Raw genomic sequence first — 20,066 nt, 5'->3', positions numbered from 1 at the left:
AGGGGTTTCCAATTACACCAGTTATGGATTCATTGTGAACAAATTAAGGGATTGAAAAGAAGGCTTTGAAATGAGGGATTTTAATCAGATTAATTAATTGCATCTTTTCACTGAACGCGTACTTTTGTCAATATCAGTAAAAGATTTGAAATGGATCGGTGCATCATTTCAGTACGACAACGAAAACAAATCAGTTTAGATTTTTTTTTATAGTTTTCATAATCAGGAATCTCAATTAAGAACAAATTGCTTTCCACGCGGACGTCACGGCACGATTCCTGATTGACAAAGCGACTAAGTAATATGTATTTAAAATCACATATCGACTGATCTCCTGCTCTAATCAAGTTGTATTGATTCCGAGTGTGTTCTGCCTTCCCCGTGAACGACCTTTAACCTTTGACCTGCTGAGAATCACCTCAGGGTCGGTGTGGTTTATGATCATGTGATCGTTGAGCTTCTCCCACCTGTGCTCTGCTCTGGGAGTCGGTCCGTCACACGAGCCAGAGGACGCATCCTTCGCCGGTTAAACCCACGGCCTCATCAATCACCTCCCAAGGAGACGCCTTCACGGCGAGGACTGAGCCAACGCCGCTGCCGCCGGCGACGGGAACAACTGCAGGCGCAGAACTTTTTTAAAGGACGCCACGTCACTTGACACCTCTGACATCTACTTCAGGATGAGCGATGAGCAGACGACACTCCGAATCCTGATACGTTTCTCTGCCGAGTCCGAGGTCCACTCGGTCCGTTCGGCCTGTAAATCCCTCAGACGACTGGAAGAACGTTCACTCAAATAGACAGAAAAATAAAAAATAGAGCCGCTGCTCTCAATAAAAAATATATTTATTTACACAGTCTGCTGGGAACGGCGGCTGTCACATCCACTGCCACAACAATAAAATAGCCACTAAAGTAAAGACATAAAAATATTCTTGGAGCCAACAGGAGTGAAGGATATTTGACAACCTTTTGGTAACACTTTCTATGAAGGTCATATATATAATGCATCATAAGCACACCTATAACACATTATAATGCATTTATAAAAGTTGTGATAAATGTTTATAACAATACATGACACCTTATAACATTTAATTGTATTATAATATAAACCTTGTTATAAAGGTGATTCTAAACATGTATACTAACTTCTATAAAGCCTTGTAAACACATTATAATGTGTTATAAATGTGATCATGATGCATTATATACATGACCTACAAAGAAAGTGTCACCAATATTGTTTATGTGATCACGTGAAAAGCGTTTCCTAGATATTCCATCTACGACCACATAACATGTCTTTTCAATCCAATGTGTGTCAAATGTGATGCGGTTCAGTGTAACAAACTGAAAAACACGCCACGTCATCCGGTTCTCACAGATTCTTCTCACACGGAGAGCCTCAGCGGTGGGAACCCGCGATCAGGCGGCAAAAGCTACATTCAGTGTCCGGCCCAGAGAACAGTGACGGGCTTTGTTCCCGCTCCGCTCCCATGGGACCCCGTTTGGCTGCTGGTGAACGGGCTCGCGTCCATACGGGGGCATCCAGGCCATCGTCCAACACACAGGGGCCTCCGTTAACACTCGAGGTGCTCATATGTAGACACGCCGACCGCCGAGATGCAGAGAAGTAAATTATATTATAATGCAAAGAAAAAACATGAATGTGTGATTTTGATGTCTGAAGCCTAGAAAGTATTACAAATATGAAATATGCAAGATTTCTGAGCAGGGATTAATTGAGTTAACTTTTGATTGCCATGACGATGGAGGTGATGAGTATTATGATGGAGCATTTAGTGAGGTTTGATAGATTGTTATAAGTTTGTCTTCCAGGTTTACATCCTCTCACCTTTGAGTAAAGTATTCTATTAGATAATAAAACTACATGTTTTTAATTCCTCATTACTCTGAGTGATAATTAACCATGCTAGATATGTATGAATTTCATTGAATACTAAAATATGTGACCTTTTCATGAACATTACCATTTTATACAAATAAAAACGGGGATCATTGTGATTCCATGCATGTGATTCAAAGCACATGCGTTATTAGGCTCGTCAATCAGCTGCCAACTCCAACCCTCCGGTCCAGTCCAGTCTGCAAGCCGAGCCGGCGGTGGGCCGAGCCAGACGGGAGAACAGCTGGCCGCCACTTTCAACTCACTGAGGCTACCTGGCTCGGCATCGACCGCCAGCGACACACACGGCGCTGCCAAAAGCTGCATGCGGCTGGACGGGCTGGACGGGCTGCACCCAGAGAGGCAGGCGAGGGGAAAAGGGATGCTGAAAAAGCTGCTTCCAAGAGGTCGGCCTCGACAAACCCTTTTGGCTGCGTGTCCTTGAAAGCCTGGCAATCATCTCTCCATCATTTCTGGAGCCGGAGGGACGATGATGGCAGAGCGGGCTTTTAATGGCACTAATAAGGCTTCGGGGAGACAGGTGACATAGGTCGCCACGGCAACGCGGCCCCACCCCGGAAAAGAGGAAGCGGAAGAGCGGCACAATTATACCGCTGACTTACGATCTGAATATAACTGTCAAGTGGTCGGGGAGACGTGGGGGGGGGGGGGGGGCAAGTGGCTGTATGATATTCAAAGCAGCCACTGATTGTGTGTGTGTGTCTGTGTGTGTGTGTGTGTGTGGGTGTGTGTGTGTGTGTGTGTGTGTGTGTGTGTGTGTGTGTGTGAGTGAGGATGACTGAAAGGGAGAGAGACTTATTAAGCCGTCGTCTCCGTGTGATTTCAGCCACTCTGTGATTTCCTTGTCATCAGCTGATGTCAGTGTCACCATCAGGTGGAAATCAGCACCGGGCTGGAGGGAGGAGAGAGGGGGAGGGGGGAGGGGGAGGCCATCAATAGTGGGCTTCAGGAGGGAAAAGAAGGCCGTCATAGAGCTCATCATAGAGCTCATCATAGAGCTCATCACCATCCCCTCCAGGGCACATGGAATATGAAGTGAGACTCATGGCCGTGGATACAGTCTGTGAAACCTCACTGTATTTACACCATGCTACATCTGATAAACACCACAAGCAGTCACATAGCTTCTGCATAACAAGGAAATCCCCCCCCCCCCCTCCCCTTTCTGTTTGCCTTTTCCCTGCTGCAGAGTAAACAGGGCCACTGTGGTGTGGTGACAGCTATGAGGACTCTGGGGAGGACCAACGGTGAAGAAAGCATGATTTAAGTACTCACAGCTTTTCCAGGGCAGCCAAGCCGTAGAAGGAGCCGTTCCTCAGCAGGGAGATCTTGTTGTTACTCAGGTTTCTGTTGAGGGGGAAGACACGAGGGAGAGAAGATGAGGTGAACGTACAGTCTGAGTGAAATACATTTAGAAATATCACAAATATAGAGCAAAGACTCGCACTGCTGAATCAGAAATGGAGGAAATACATGTAGTCTCCTGGGTCTGTGGTCCCCCAGAGGTCTAGATAGTAGCCCACATGAGTCCAGAGACCAGACCAGACCATGTGGAGGAACCAGAGACTGTCTGTGGTCCCCCAGAGGTCTAGATAGTAGCCCACATTAGTCCAGAGACCAGACCAGACTATGTGGAGGAACCAGAGACCGTCTGTGGTCCCCCAGAGGTCTAGATAGTAGCTCACATTAGTCCAGAGACCAGACCAGACTATGTGGAGGAACCAGAGACTGTCTGTGGTCCCCCAGAGGTCTAGATAGTAGCCCACATTAGTCCAGAGACCAGACCAGACTATGTGGAGGAACCAGAGACTGTCTGTGGTCCCCCAGAGGTCTAGATAGTAGCCCACATTAGTCCAGAGACCAGACCAGACTATGTGGAGGAACCAGAGACTGTCTGTGGTCCCCCAGAGGTCTAGATAGTAGCCCACATTAGTCCAGAGACCAGACCAGACTATGTGGAGGAACCAGAGACTGTCTGTGGTCCCCCAGAGGTCTAGATAGTAGCCCACATTAGTCCAGAGACCAGACCAGACTATGTGGAGGAACCAGAGACTGTCTGTGGTCCAAACAACAAGGTCTCTGCTGTATTTATGTCTAGATGACCTTATATGGAGTGTTGATGGAGCAGCTACAATGTTAGCGTAGCCTAGCACCATCAACCAGACTCCATTCAGAAAACCATTCGTCCGTTTTAACAGTAGTTATCTTGTGGTCTACGTAGATGAGACCTGGTTGGGGTCTAGGTGGAGGAGACCTGGTTGGGGGTCTACGTGGATGAGACCTGGTTGGGGTCTAGGTGGAGGAGACCTGGTTGGGGGTCTACGTGGATGAGACCTGGTTGGGGTCTAGGTGGAGGAGACCTGGTTGGGGGTCTACGTGAAGGAGACCTGGCTGGGGTCTAGGTGGAGGAGACCTGGTTGGGTCTACGTGGAGGAGACCTGGTTGGGGGTCTATGTGGATGAGACCTGGTTGGGGGTCTACGTGGAGGAGACCTGGTTGGGGTCTATGTGAAGGAGACCTGGTTGGGGTCTACATGGATGAGACCTGGTTGGGGGTCTACGTGGAGGAGACCTGGCTGGGGTCTAGGTGGAGGAGACCTGGTTGGGTCTACGTGGAGGAGACCTGGTTGGAGGTCTACGTGGAGGAGACCTGGCTGGAGGTCTACGTGGAGGAGACCTGGTTGGGGTCTATGTGAAGGAGACCTGGTTGGGGTCTACATGGATGAGACCTGGTTGGGGGTCTACGTGGAGGAGACCTGGCTGGGGTCTAGGTGGAGGAGACCTGGCTGGGGGTCTACGTGGAGGAGACCTGGTTGGGGTCTAGGTGGAGGAGACCTGGCTGGGGGTCTACGTGGAGGAGACCTGGTTGGGGTCTACATGGAGGAGACCTGGCTGGGGGTCTACGTGGAGGAGACCTGGTTGGGGTCTAGGTGGAGGAGACCTGGTTGGGGTCTACGTGGAGGAGACCTGGTTGGGTCTAGGTGGAGGAGACCTGGTTGGGGTCTAGGTGGAGGAGACCTGGTTGGGTCTAGGTGGAGGAGACCTGGTTGGGGTCTGATGATCCTGAGGTGTAACGGACAGACATCCTGAAAACATAATGCCTCTGGCTGCTTCTGATCCAGCATGGAGGCAAACAAATACTTCATCAAACGGCTGGTAAACTGTTTATCCTCCGCCTGTCATCACGTTGATAAGCATTCATGTCTGATGAGATTGCAGCTGTGAATCACTCATCCCAGCCACGTCTCCGTCTCGTTTATGGCCGCTTGTGTATAAGACGGTTAATGATCACCCCCCCCATCCTCCACGTCAAACTGTCGGCCTGATAGAAAAGCTTAAAAAAACGCTGGATAAGCACAATTAAATCATCCATCGCTCACGTTACAACCGAAAACAAATCAATGAAAAGGCATCACAGGGATGTTTAAGTGATGAGTTAACGTTCGGAGGCGATGCGGCGCCGCACTTCTGATTGTTTCAGTGACGTCGCTACGTTTCCGTTTCCTTCACTTTGGTTTTTTTAGATGAGTTACGGCTGAGCTGAACGGTTAAAAACGGTATGTTCTTCAAGTGATGCGTTTGTCTGGCGAGGGACAAGAACGAGTGCACGCGCACACACACACACACACACACACACACACACACACACACACACACACACACACACACACACACACACACACACACACACACACACACACAGTGTGAAGGTCAAGTCCCAAACACAGCAGAGTGAAAAGAAAGACAATAATACAATCACATAAAAACACACACAGACACATTTTCTGTTGTCGTTTCTGTCCCCTGATGCCTCCGACCTCCATCCTGGTTTAACTTTAACTTCACCCACAAAAACGCTGAGTCATGCCGGAACGAGAAAACAAACAAGTCAACCGGTCTGAAACACAGTGTTATGATCCCACGGTGACTTGTTAGACCACATAAGACCTGCTGCCCGAGTGCAGGAGACTTTTCAGATCTAGGACCAGGTCTACTCCTCCGCCCGGCTAATAACTTTCACTGTACAGGACAGGAAGGTAAGTACACCACCTGAGGATTGAGGCGGGTTATTGTGGGGTTATTATGGGAGAAAGGGAAGCAAACATCTTTTCAAACAAATAATAAACTAGATACAACTACAGGAAATAAAAAGTACAGTTTGATTGCAGTAATAAATTAGTTTAAAGGCGCTGAAATGGATTTTGTAAATCCGCCTCCCACCATGAAATGTTCTGGATGAGTTTCTCCTGAGAGGTTTCTGTTGGTGCAGTTCTGTCTGAGCTCCTTCACCGGTTTGAATTGTTATTTCCAAACACAAACCACTATTTAAATATGAACTCAAATTAAAACAATATTTTTTTCTCAGTCCAAATGTGATGACAGTTGTGGGGTTTGCTTCCTAAGTTATTTTTTTAGACAAACAGTTGATATGTGGTGGAAACGAGGCTAGACGGTAAACAAACGTTGCTGGAGAATTAACTGAATGTTGCATTCCTGGTGTTGCCAGCAAGACGATTTGGATGGAGATATTATGTCAGTGAACTCGTTGCACTGCCCCCAAGTGGACAAAAACATCAATTAATGCAGGTCTAACTATGATAAACTAAGTAGTAGACACGGGGACAATATGAAAATCCCATGGCACGATTTTACTGACAAAATCATTGCGATTCACGATTAAATCCCTATTGAATCCCTATTGAATCCCTATTGAATCCTGCGTTGCCAGCTTTCATATCAGCTTAAGCATCGATTGCAGCGGCCGGCTCTTAAATCATCTGCTGCAGGGCCGCTCCGTCTCTGCGCCGCCACGGATTTCTGCATGCACACCTCATCTCCTCGGCATTTGCAGCGTTGCGCATCTCCCGTCTGCACACACGCGCACGCGCACGCGCACGCGCACACACACACACACACACACACACACACACACACACACACACACACACACACACACACACACACACACACACACACACACACACACACACACACATGCACACACACACACACACACACACACGCACACACTCCCCTTAACGAGGTTCTGGGAGGTGTTGGTCAGGTTCAGGCAGAGAGGGGTAAATGGTGATGTGTCACCGGTCTCCGTGACGACAGAGCGCTCGTTACGGTCTGAAATCATATGCGGTCAATGTGAACCCTAGGATTAAGGAGAGGGCGCCCACAATGCATTGTGGCGACCGGGCAAATTGCTCACCAAACTGCTCTGTTTGTGCAGACACATGCACCAGTCATAAACAGAGGAACAAAAGAACTAAATATTTTGGTCAATTTGCTCATAAGAATGTATGATAAATGTGCACAAAACACATTCTTTGCACAGTCTGTCTTGAGTTTCTTATTTTAACCAGTTTGCTTACACTTACCCCTGAGTGATAACAGTTGTCTTGGCATGAGGAGCAGGAGGGGGGGCTGAGGAAGTCCCCTCTCAGCAGAATGTCAGCAACATCCAAGAATGTATTTACATTTGGGCCTTTACCCCGAGAGCAAACGTCTGAGAATAGAGCCACTCAATTCCTTCAGAATTAAACATATTTACAGAGAACTCGAGGGCAGAATCAGTCTGAATACAAAACACCAGTGTATGTGAGATACTTACAGCCGACATATGATAACACATATCATAGCATTAGAGGAGATAATTGGGCTGCTCGCTGAGCCCCTCCTGCATGCCTTAGTTACGGTTGCTACGCCTGGCCAACGATCCATCCTCACACATGCAGGCTACGGTGATAAAAACCATGTTTCACTTCCAGCCGACGGCTGTGGATTTAATCGGCTGACATGAAGACAGGAGCTACACTGTTTTATCAGCTTTAACAATAAAACAAATAAAAGGCGTGTTAGAGGGGTACCTCGGATGTTTTGAAGTGAGGTTGAATTTTTGGGAGGGATTTCATGGAGTAAACAACTTCAGCATGTATATTACTTGTTATATGGCTACGAGTATTAGCTGCTCTGTTTCCATGAGTCAGAGACAGACAGGCCTGTAACACAGGGAACAGATGCACAGACAGCTTTCTACAGGAGAACAGACTTGGGCAAGCAGTGGTTTTATGTGACCCTAAAAATATACGAGCAAATGCTGGTTAATGCCGTGCCCCTTGTATTAAATAATAAGTAAATAACGCTGGGTTACTTCCATGAGCATGGAGCAGAAACAGTAATCAGATGTGGGAGCTTGTAAAAATGCTCCAGCGATCAATCAGAATAAACCTAATCTGTGTGAGAATGGACCGCGAGGGTTTACAGGCATCCTTTTTAGGGATGACGCGAACTGAGTCTGCAACGACTCATATGGATTTTTATTGTTGTTGATCCAGACATCAATATCCTGCTGGGCTTCTGTCAGTTTGGATTCATCTGGACACAAAAGCTCTGCGAGCGAAGACCATCGCAGTAGATATGAGCCAGCATGGAGTCGGCTGGACGTGGTGGGAAGTACTCGGAAGGCCGAGCGGCTCAATTTCACAATATTTCATTTTTTTTAAATAACTAAAGCCCTCCGAGTCATTCTTTTGTTTCCAGGGCCTGGCTCTGAAACAGATTAAAGCCACGTACGATGAAGTGAAGGGACTCTGACATCAGGAGATCCCGACGCCGTCCCTGCGTTTTGTCTGGGGTCTCCCTCCAGGTCCCCAGACCGATACACCTCCCTCTGCGGGCAGACGTCCCACGCAAGGACAGGCCGGCCTCTGTTTGTGCAAACTCAAGCGTGTCCTGTGCTGTGCTACGCTCTGTGTGTGTGTGTGTGTGTGTGTGTGTGTGTGTGTGTGTGTGTGTGTGTGTGTGTGTGTGTGTGTGTGTGTGTGACATCTGCATGCCTATCTCAGGGCTTCTGCGTAACGTCCAGGAAATCACAGGGAAAACAGAATTGAACGTTATGTAAACAGGCCGTGACAAACTTGTGCAGCGTCCGTCCAACTCTCTATTTACATGATAAACTCTGCTCTGCAGGATGAGCTGCTCTCAGCGAGGGAGGGGGGCGGATGCAGCATTGTCTCCACCCGCCTGCAGCCAATGGTTTATGTCATCTGTGAGCTAAACACACACAAGACCACGAGTCTGCACTCTGACACACTGACACACACACACACACACACACACACACACACACACACACACACTTCATGGCCACTTTTTAAAAAATGAATACAAGCAGTTAGATAAATATGAAGTCTCTTTTCTTAAAAAAGTGCTTTTAAAAGCCTGACATTAATCTATAATGTACTAAGCTGCCACCTTGGTACATAAAAACAACACAACATACATAAATCCTTCTGCATGAGATTATTCTGCCAAAAGAATTGGGATTCACAATATAAACTAATAAAAATGGCACTAAACTTACTAGAAACATTATTTTATTGCCTCATATCTTTTTATTCCGTAAATCATCAGGTCTCCCTGCATGACCACAAACAAGCAATGGGAAGGCTTCACCTCAGTCTCTGGGGAGTTGTGATGTTTTCATGATGCTCCGACATTTCAGAGAGAAAACCATCAACACAATAATTGACGATGATTTTAATTCATAGCTTCAGTCCTCAAACTCATAATTCCACAATCACGCTTTGCTTCAGTGCTGAGGTTTGAGACCTCAGTGAGCAAGATCAACTCTGCCCTGAAACAGGAGCACCGGCCTCCATCCGGCCTCCACCACCCAGCCACCTCCACCCGGCCTCCACCCGGCTTTGACTCGGCCTCCACCTCCACCCAGCCTCGATCCAGCCTCCGCCTCGGCCTCCACTTAGCCTCCACAGTTGGTCTATATCTGTGAGGTCCAGCTGAAAATCACCGCTGTAGCAACGAGCCCGGCTGCCGGGCGCTCCACTATCATTATGGGAGCGTAGCATCAAAAAATAGCTCCGATGGACGCCGTCCGACACACACACACACACACACACACACACACACACACACACACACACACACACACACACACACACACACACACACACACACACACACACACACACACACACACACACACACACACACACACACACACACACACACACACACACACAATCAGGAGGACCAAGTGGAGTAAAGATCACAATGTGAACTATTACAAACATTGGGACCCGCCGGTTTGTTCCCCTCAAAAAGAGCCAAACCCTCTTGTTGTTTCAGAAGATCGGGTTACTGGACGCAGCTAACCCTAATAACAGATTCCATATCTACTAACGTTGATCTTGGCTGGGGAACGGCTGCGGGGCTCACCCTACCTCCAGATATAGATGATAGGGAAGCACATCTGCCTGGGACGCCACCCTCCACAGCCCAGACCGCAACAGGGAGAAGACCTCATGAGGTTTTAGTGCTACAAGGAGCGAGACGTCTTCACTCCATCATTCTGTCCAGATTCAGGACGATGTTCCCAAATGGAGGCTTTGCTCATATTTACACTGCAGGTCTACATCGTGTGCATCTGCTGAATGAACTCACGGTGCAAAAGAGGATCAAGAGGAAGCAGCAACTTCCTTCTGTTGATAGCGGGTAGGAGGGAAATGTAGTCCCGTTCAGACTCCAACCTATATTATTGAATAATAATAAATGCACCCCCTCTATACTGATCCCTGCATGATGAAGGCCTGCCAAGCCTTCTGTGGGGCCAACAGAAGCAGCACATGAGGGGTTTTAATCACTTCCTTTTACAGCGAGTCCGAAACCAGGGGAAAGACCGACAAGTTGTAAGTCACTCTCCTCTGCTCTCTCAGATTTACGACCCTTTAAGTATCTTCAGGATGTGCTCGGCCGTGTTGGGAGGAGAGCAGCATCATATTCATCTTCACCTCATATTTTTTAGTCTGGCTTTCAACACATTCTGTATTTTCCAAGGCTGAAGCACAAATTTACGCACTCCTCCCTCTTTCCCCCCCGGCGGTCGTGAACTCTCCATCAGTGAGTCATCATCGCCTTGAGCAAATCTGATCAGCTGTTTCTCTACAAGCACGCCACGTTAAAAAAACGACGGTTACGGAGCTCTGCTGACAGCTGCTCTGAAGGCCGGCCTGCGTAATCTCTGAGCGATGTATCAATACACATCTACAGAAGCCCGGAGGAAACCTTGGCAAAACACCAACCCGTGTGCCGGTCAAGAGATTCATCAATAGCTGCTTATTCAAAAAGGCCGGCTGCTTCTGGCACACGCCGTCGTTATGGATCGGCCGTGACCTCACGCTCCTCCAGACCACGGGGAACTCAAGGGCAAATGTACTTAGCGTTCGATATCGCAGGAGGAGAGGGGGGAGAGTGCCGGGGATCTAAAAGTATTACACCCTCTGGGGCTTAAGACGACCGATATCGCAGAGAGTGCACTCATCTAAAGATGAACCTTTTGCTTTCTTTAAATCTTCCATATCGCCGGAGATAAGGAGAGAGAGAGAGAGAGAGAGAGAGAGACAGAGAGAGACAGAGAGGGAGAGAGGGGAGATTGGAACGACTCCTCCAGCGTGAGATGTTAGATACGACAGACGCCATCGAGGTCATTCAGATTAACAGCATCTCAAAGTGTATATACGTGTGTGTGTGTGTGTGTGTGTGACGCGTGATTCAGGCCGTTTTACACTTTTTAACGTGTGTGTGTGTGTGTGTGTGTGTTTGCCGCCGAAAGGTGATGTGTGCACGTCAATGAAATATTCATGCAGTAGTACTCAGAAGTCTGAAGAGGGCCGAGCACATACAGCACCTCGGCAGGCGAGGAAAAAGCCCCGAGGAACAACAGAGAGGGGGAATACGAGAGGAAGTGAATGAGGGGGGGGGGACACAGAATTATATTTATAGCAATACAAAAAAATAAGATGAGAGAGAGGGGAAAGGAAACAAGAGAGTGGATTGTGCTCCAACACGCCACGTTTGCTCACAAAGACGCACGCTGATCAATACGACGCTACAGACGACATCACAGACCGTCCACCTATAAAAACACCCGCTGTTCTACCACCACGCTTCCCGCGGCGTCTCTACGCCGCCATGGCGACACCGCAAACGGCCCCTCCTGTCTGACTGACGGGGTGATGAGGATGATGATGATGATGATGATGATCAGCCCAGACAAAGCGCCCTCGCGGTTCCATCAGAAAACACGTACAAATCAAGAGGTTCAGGTTCAGCTGCCGACAGTGGATTCACTTGAATTGTGTGAAGTTTAAAATGAAAAGAAAAATAAATAAAAACAGCTGCAGCTATTATGATATAGTACTATTAAAACAAAAAAAAACGGTGTTTTTGTTTTTGGCTCAATGATAAAAGTGATCCTCGGCTGCCAGGAGGAGTTTAAGCGCTTGGCCTGCTGCCTGTCGTTGGAAACAGATTAATGGCTTCAACGAACGCACAATCCCATTACAAATGACAGAAGATGTGGCAACTATATGGATGACATGAATAATTGGGAGCTTTTAGCTAAAAACAACTGTCTTTTGCAACAACAACAAAAAAAACGAGCGTGAGAGCAGAGAGAGAGAACAGAAACCGTAAAGTAGCAGGTCATAAAACCAAAACAATGAGCTGAAAGTCAGAATTTCTCTATTTGATATTCAGAGCGTTAATAGAGTGCTGCAGGAACGTGTCCAAAAGTGGAAATGAGTCAGCATCTTTGCACCTCGATTCCTCGTCTCAAAGTCAACGGGTCGAGAGGAAGTCTGTCATTTACGTTTTATTTCTTTATTTCTCTGTTTTGGACCTTATCTTGGTTTCCAGTATTCGCTGTCTTGAGGTTTGGGACAATATGAGAATGTCATGTCACGATCATTCTGGCCAAAATAATTGGGATTCCAGATAATCATACTGGAATATTTTTACATTTAGTTAAGAATCATCTTTTTTAGTGAACATCCTTTTTCATTAAAAACAAAAACAATAAAATAATCTTAGATAAGAGGATCATAAATCATGAGGTCTCACTGCATAAATACAGGATCAATACAAATTCAAATATATATTTTTTTCTAACATCCACATAAAGGAAAGTCACCATAATTAACTTATTGTGAGTATTTTTTTTTTTTTTTTTAAAACACAGAAATGTCGTGCCAGCCAAAGGTGCCCCTCCAGTTCCCTCTCTAACACTGTGTGCACTGTTAGCACCGCTAGCTGCAAGCCGCCGGCTCAGACATCATCCCGTTGAGAGGCCATAGATATACTCTCAATAATCCCTTCGTTTAGCACTTTTAAAATAATTTAATCAATCTAAGTCTTATCATGTTCACTGATACTACTGGAATAATAATATAATAACATCGTCTGCTTTAGCTTTAGCTCAATATCAAAATTCAAGCACCAAAACTACACCTCATTAATTTCCATCGCAACACATGATAGCACTGCTGGATCCACGACACACACACACACACACACACACACACACACACACACACACACACACACACACACACACACACACACACACACACACACACACACACACACGGGCTAGCATCACACAGCAGGTATTAATCAGTGGTGAGAAAAATATGCAAATGCTGCAACCAGGTCTGATTCCAACACGCCGGCTCAGTGAGAGGGAAGACAGCAGCTCCTTGATGAGAAGTTTGGAGGAACTTTGTTTGTTTTTTTGCAGTGTAAGTGCAGGGTGTGTACGGGGTTTCCAGCAGGGAGGAGATCAGCTGTGACCGACAACGAGCTCCTCTCCAACCAAACAACTCGTTAGTCACATGATCCCGTCGGACCTCCGTCACAGCTATCAAGTTACATTCTAAACAAACACTTTCCCAGCATGCTCTCTGTCACTGACTCCCATCCTCTTTGCCCCCACTAGCAGTTAGACCTGAGACAGGTGTCGGCTCTCCAGCGTCTGCTTTCCTGCTGGAGTTGCCGGCATTGAACCCCCGTCACACCAGACGGGGTCGCGAGGTCGCCGGAGCTGTCGGAGCTCCGAGCCGGTACGATAAGGAAAAACAGTCGGAGGCGTTAAACCCGCTGTGACACTCTGACACATACAGTTCACTCTCAGCCTTCCTATTTGTGCTAATGTTCTTTCATTTGCTCGTTAAGTTGTTTTTCTTGGCCTTTGCGAGGCGCTGCGTTATTGCAGGGTTCGTTCCTCGTAAACATTTTTACAGACGCAATAATAAAAAATATTAAAAAGAAAAGGCAAAAAGAGAAAGCAACAAAGCCCGATCTGTGCCTTTTTAATTAGGAGGTGGCATTTGGATCTGGGTCGGTGCACTTGAACGTGACAGTGTGACGGCTCTACATGGGGGGGGGGGGGCATTAGGGAGATTTGTGGGGCGTCCTACAGGGGGGAGGCCGGCGTGCACATACTTCCCCCTGATATATCTGTTTATTTGCACGGAACATCTAAACAAAAGAGCGAGCAGGGAGGCCACTTCAGCCTGACAAAGGTCACGTTTCCTAGCGCAGGAAAACTGCTTCCTGGCCCGGGCCGAGGCTCGGCTGTGGGATTCAGTTCTCCAGGGGTGGGGGGGGGGACGGGCCAATCATAACACGGCGTTCCTTCAAACGAAACGGGAGGAAAAAGGTGTCATTCTGTAAGAGCTGCATACTTTACGTACTCAAGGAGAGTCTCCAAAATCTCCAAATCAAACTTCGTTATCCCCCCCCTCCGAGGCGTTGATGAATGTTGAAAAACAAAAAAGCCTTTAACCATTCGCCACTTAAAGGAACAAAAGCACGCCAGCCTACACGGAAGCAAACACCACTCCAAATAAATTGCAGTAAGCAAAGTGCTGCCATTAATCAGCACGCGCTCTTAGTTTGGAACAAGAGGTCGGCCGTAACTTGTCAAGGGCCTTTTGCATTTAGCGTTTGCTTTTACACTTGGAGAGGCAGCACCTCGGGTTTCCAGGAATAAAACCTGTTCTATTAACGCAGCAGTCGATCTGTGCACCTGTAGAGGTGGGGGGGGGGGCGTTATCAAACCCCCTAACGGGTCTGAAGTGGAATTTCATCTAAAAAAGGGGCTCAGATGAATACTAAGGGAGGTTTTCTCTGAATCCCCGGCGGAGCGAGATTTATATTTGAATAACTTTGAATATAATGCAAATAATATCCCCAAAGAGCTGGTGAAAGGCAGAAATGTTTATGGGAAGGTGGCGAGTTTAACAACAGAACGCCGGGGGGTTCAAACACCGAGGGTCCAGAAGCACATCGAGTTTTCTTTGCCCATACTCAAATCAGTAATTCAGTATTTTTTTACAAGGACTTAGATTCCAGGCATGCTAGATGAACATCCAGATTATAGTCTGGTCCTACACACTATCATTTTACTTGTCTTCTGTGTTGCTTGTGTGTCTTATTGCTCTTCTCATATTCTGCTGTAATCAGGGATTCTTGCAAAACAGATCTTGATCTTGAAGAGATTTCCAGATCAAAAGGTATAAGACTTAATAAGTCTTAAAACAATGTATAGCCTGATGAAGTAAAAACTATCAAATATGACCCACTAGAAGTGTGTAGACCCTCTCTGCTCTCTGTGAGGATTTTCACACAGAGTTCAGGACTCTTCTGGGCCAATGAGCCGAGCAACAGACCTACAGAGAGAGCAGGCAGGCCACAGCGGGATGAAGCGACTGAAAGCCGGCACCTTCCTGCAGGTCGGTGTGGAGATGTGGATGCTTTACTTCTGCTTTGGAACGTCACTGCCATTACACAATCAGAAAATAAAGTTGTGAATAAAGAGTTTGAAATCTGAAGCAACCGACGGTGAAACTAAAAAAAACAAGCTCCATTTAAAATTCTACACGACTGAGAAAAGCAGTAAATCCTCACATCGGAGAGGCTTCAATCAGCAATCAGCTGGGAAGTTGCTTAACTACACGACAATTAAGGGGAAGGCACGGCAAGGCTCAATTATCAGAGCTGTTGGCATTTCTCCACTAACTCATCAATAATTGTTATATTATTACTAATCAGTATGATAACATCCTGAGTTATAATATAATTAGGTTTGGCTGGTTTTAAGGTCTTTGATTCTATGTTTAAAGGAGGAAACGTTTTTTAAAAGTCTGCTTTCTTGAGGGAGGGGGGTATTGTTGTTGTTTAGATATCAATATGAACCTATAACCCTTGAAGATTAACATTCTCTATAAACTGTGTCAGCGATTTATTTGATTTGTTTGCAACCCCTCTAAAACTAATCCACCCCTTATAAAAGGTTTTCTGATGAATGTGTGTGGAATCTCTTTGACCTTGTGGAGACCTTAATGCTCTTGAATCCCCCTTAGTGGGATTAAAGGAGCTCCAAGACACCTGAGATAGAAAACATCCATCCACTAGACAGTCCCTAAGGAGAAACTTTTTAGTTTTTCCTTCAAAGTCCAGATCAGAAAGTTATGTGATTTAGGACACACATTGCCTCTCTAATTATAGTCTATTTAGATGGAATAAAACATCATGCACATTGTGGTGAATTGTCATCAGTGGGATAATCGTAATATAAATATGATTATAAATATAGAGAGACATGAGAAAGCTGTGTAGCTCTATTGTGGTAGACAAGTTTTAAAAAATATAAACGGATAGGATACAAAAATTATTGTTATTTTTTATTCAGGGAGACCTTATTTAAAAATGTTTTATTGTCTTTCACTAAAAATGTGTCTTTGACTAAAAATGACAAAATAAATGTTTTGACTAAACGCATATTATGATGATGATGGGGATAATCATAATATAAATATAAATATAGAGAGACATGAGAAAGCTGTGTAGCTCTATCATGGTAAGTGAAAAATACAGCCAGGTTTAAAAAAAATATGGGATACAAAACTTATTTTTATTAGTTTTTATTCAGGGAGATTAACTTAAAATGATTTTATCTTCTTCAACTAAAAATGTGTCTTATAACTAAAAATGACAATTTGTTTGACTAAACATTAAGTGTTTTATTATGATTATTATGATTAATTAACGTAATGATTCGGGGCCAGGGGACCCGTGACGTGCGTCCCGCGTCTTGGCGCTGCGGTGTGAAACTACTCACAGGGACACGGTCCTGTTGGGGAGGAAGCGGGGCTGCAGGGTGTCCATCAGGTCCACATCCTCGCACACCACCTTGACCCTCGGGACGTGGCTCTGCCGGCTCAGCTCCTTGGACCGCTCCGCCGAGCAGTGACAGCTGTCCACGATCAGGTCCGGACAGTTCCTGTTGGCCAGGCTCGACTCCCACACACCGACTATTACGCACAGCAGCAGAGTCAGCGCTCTCATGGTGGACCGGGATCCGGGTTTCATTGATCACATAAACACATACAAACACACACGCTGCTTTCAGGTTATATCCTCCCAGCCTGTGTGACAACAAGTCGGGACCATTTCACGTCGTCTTCCGTCACATTAACGTGCAGCCATGTGAGCGGAGCCTCCAGATCCTGATCCAGATCCGGATCTCATGCCCGGCCGGTCACCTGCTGCGTCCCCGACGACCGCTGCAAACTTTCGGCGCTACTTTTTGCGATTTAACCCGGGAGGGAAGCGCATCACCGGGGGTGTGAGTCTCCCTGCCAGGCTGCGTCAGGAGAAGGTCCTCCGAGCGGGGTTCTGTGCGGTGACATGCCGGGGAGGGGGACTTTCAAAGTCCGGATCAACTTTACTGCGACACATCCGTTTCCAAACACGCGTCCGAGGGAGAAAGTCGTCCACTAGAAACCCGGATCCTGGTCGAGATACTGCATCCACTTCTTGCGCCCCAGGACTTGTTGCGCTGCAGGACCTGTTGCGCACAGCGTCCAGACAAGGTCCCTCCCCGCCGAGTCCCGACCGAATCCAGCGTGGCTCCACGTCCCAGACCAGGAAACCACAGCAGACACGACAAGTGTTCAGTAAAAACCACCTGATCCGGACTCTACAGGATTAATTAAATTATGGAATTAAACTGTTTCTCCAAGGCGAGGGTCCCCAGAGGTCCCTGCAGGGCCCCCCTGCTTTGTGCACTGCATGTGTGTGAGGAAATGATTTCTCAAACACAAACATTAAAGTATGTGATGCAAAGTGTTGACGTCTTGTGTGAAAATGACCTCAACGTTGAATCACATCTAAATCACCTCAAACCGTTTCATAAAAATCTAATCATCGTTCTCTAACGGCCCGTAGTCCATTTCACAGTTATAATCATAAACATTTTAACTCGTTTATTTCCTGTTGCAGCTTATAGGCTCGTTGGAGAAGAGCCAGCACAATGCATGCTGGGTAGATGTCCTTGACTTAATGCAGACTTGTTGATGTAGGCCTAATGTAAAGGTGGGCAACGTTGACCTCGAAGCAACCGCACATTTTGGAGCCTAAAGTAGTCTAGAAATCTATAAATAAACTACTGGAGCTAAGTGACCTGTCAATCAGCAGGTAAGCCCCGCCCCCTAAAGCATCCCCTGCTTCCTGGTCTGGTGGACTCTAAATGGACCATAATGTAATAAATGAACATCATGCTGGATTGAAGAAGACTTGAAACTAGAGATTGAGACCATAAACTCATGTTTACAATGTTTACTGAGATAATACATCAAGAGAGAAGTAGGACCTTTTTCTCATAGACTTCTATACAACCAGAGAGGAGTCGCCCCCTGGTGGCCAGCAGAGAGAAGTAGGACCATTTTCTCATAGACTTCTATACAACCAGAGAGGAGTCGCCCCCTGGTGGCCAGCAGAGAGAAGTAGGACCATTTTCTCATAGACTTCTATACAACCAGAGAGGAGTCTCCCCCTGGTGGCCAGCAGAGGTTCAGTGTTGGTTTCACTTTCAGGCCCGTGAGGTAACCGCCTGGCTTCGTGACACAGATACAGGAAACCGTCTCTCGCGGGTCTTCTCCCGTCTCTGATGGTAGCTAGTTTTCGGGAGAAAAACAAGCCGAGAACATCTGCGAGGCGTCGAGCCTTCAGACATTAAAACAGCAGTAAGACACCAGAGAAAAGAACAGGAAGAGAAGGTAGCAAAGCTCCCCAAATTAGATTCCTTTGGCTTTTTTTTATATATATATATAAACAGTTGCCAGCCCACAGAGTGTGCTTCATGAATAGTAACTAGCGTGCGCCGGGGCCCGTCGTAACTCCCTCACGCCATTGGCTGCAGGCATCGGGTGCTTTACGAGCGAAGCCAGGACACACTTGTAAACCTGACATTCATTTAAATGACGCCAATAAATTAACAATATGAGTTGGAATGTGACCAGGTTTACTCAGCAACACACGGTTGGATTATTTTGAGGGGTTTCTTTATAGCCGAACTTAAGATATTTCAAGTGTTTTAATTGTCTTTATGTTTTTTCGGGGGGTTTCGAGAGAGTGAATGTGACTCGGTGGGGGAATAAAAAAGCAGACGTTGACAGAGAGGTATAAATACAGTTTAACCTTTCATTCAATAAAAAGCGGTTCCAGTCCCGGCAACTTGGTGACACAAAAGAGACTACGAGGCCTGGAAGTTCCACGTATTCCCATCAGAGGACGAGCAGCAGTGTATTCAGGGACATCAATCATATCTGTTGATGGTGGATCATGTGTTATAGAGTGTATCGCCCCGGGGAGACAGAAGCTGAGACAGCTGGTCGGTTGAGGCTCCCTGGGGCCGGGGCGAGGCGCTTCCCCGCAAGTGTGTGTGTGTGTTTGAGCTTGCACCCCACGCCAAAATTCCTCCCTCATTATCTACATTGTCTCACGACGCAGGCCCGAGCAGCACAAAAGGAGGGTTTGAAGCCGCTCCCCCTGACCCCGTGAGCAGCCCGTCTGACAAGCCCGACACGGGACTCCGTTCCCCCCACAGGAGCCGGCTACACAAGGCAAGACAATGTTTATCCACATGCCGAGGGCCCGATTCCCCCTCCTTATTGTGCTCCCACGACGCCCCTCCTCAGACTGTCACTCACGCATGTTTACACAGATGTATATTTACCTCGTTGAATGCAGGGAGGAGGAGGAGGAGGGGCCCCGCCAGCTGACCCCTGGGAGAGTCGAAAGCAGAGTCACCCGGTGTAGCTAACATTACCATTTGAAGTGATCCATCTTTAATGGAGCCTGCAGAAGCAGTTCCTTGGACGGGCGCCACGGGGCCGTTCGCCGAGCTACTTGTGTGCAACCTAATGGAAACCAGACACGTTCGACGCAGGTTTCCTCTCTGGCAGACGCCGTGTTTCTCACACCAA

General features: G+C 46.9%; 1 protein-coding gene across 1 annotated transcript in view; it reads right to left on the bottom strand.

Moving 5' to 3' along the window:
* adgra1b (adhesion G protein-coupled receptor A1b) overlaps positions 1 to 17,791 on the bottom strand; it is a 124,251-nt gene extending 106,460 nt beyond the window's left edge. The window contains exons 1-2 of the mRNA XM_084020969.1: positions 16,919 to 17,791; positions 3,206 to 3,277 (exon numbers count right to left, since the gene is read on the bottom strand). Coding sequence (XP_083877095.1) covers positions 3,206 to 3,277; positions 16,919 to 17,169 — 323 coding nt within the window. The 5' untranslated portion in view covers positions 17,170 to 17,791. The remainder of the gene's footprint in view (positions 1 to 3,205; positions 3,278 to 16,918) is intronic.
* Between the last annotated feature and the right edge of the window lie 2,275 nt (positions 17,792 to 20,066).

Source organism: Eutrigla gurnardus (genome assembly GCF_963514095.1).
Source record: "Eutrigla gurnardus genome assembly, chromosome: 11".
In the NCBI taxonomy this organism is placed as follows: Eukaryota; Metazoa; Chordata; class Actinopteri; order Perciformes; family Triglidae; genus Eutrigla; species Eutrigla gurnardus.
Note: the sequence above shows the minus strand (reverse complement) of the source record. Positions and strands in the feature narration are given on the sequence as shown.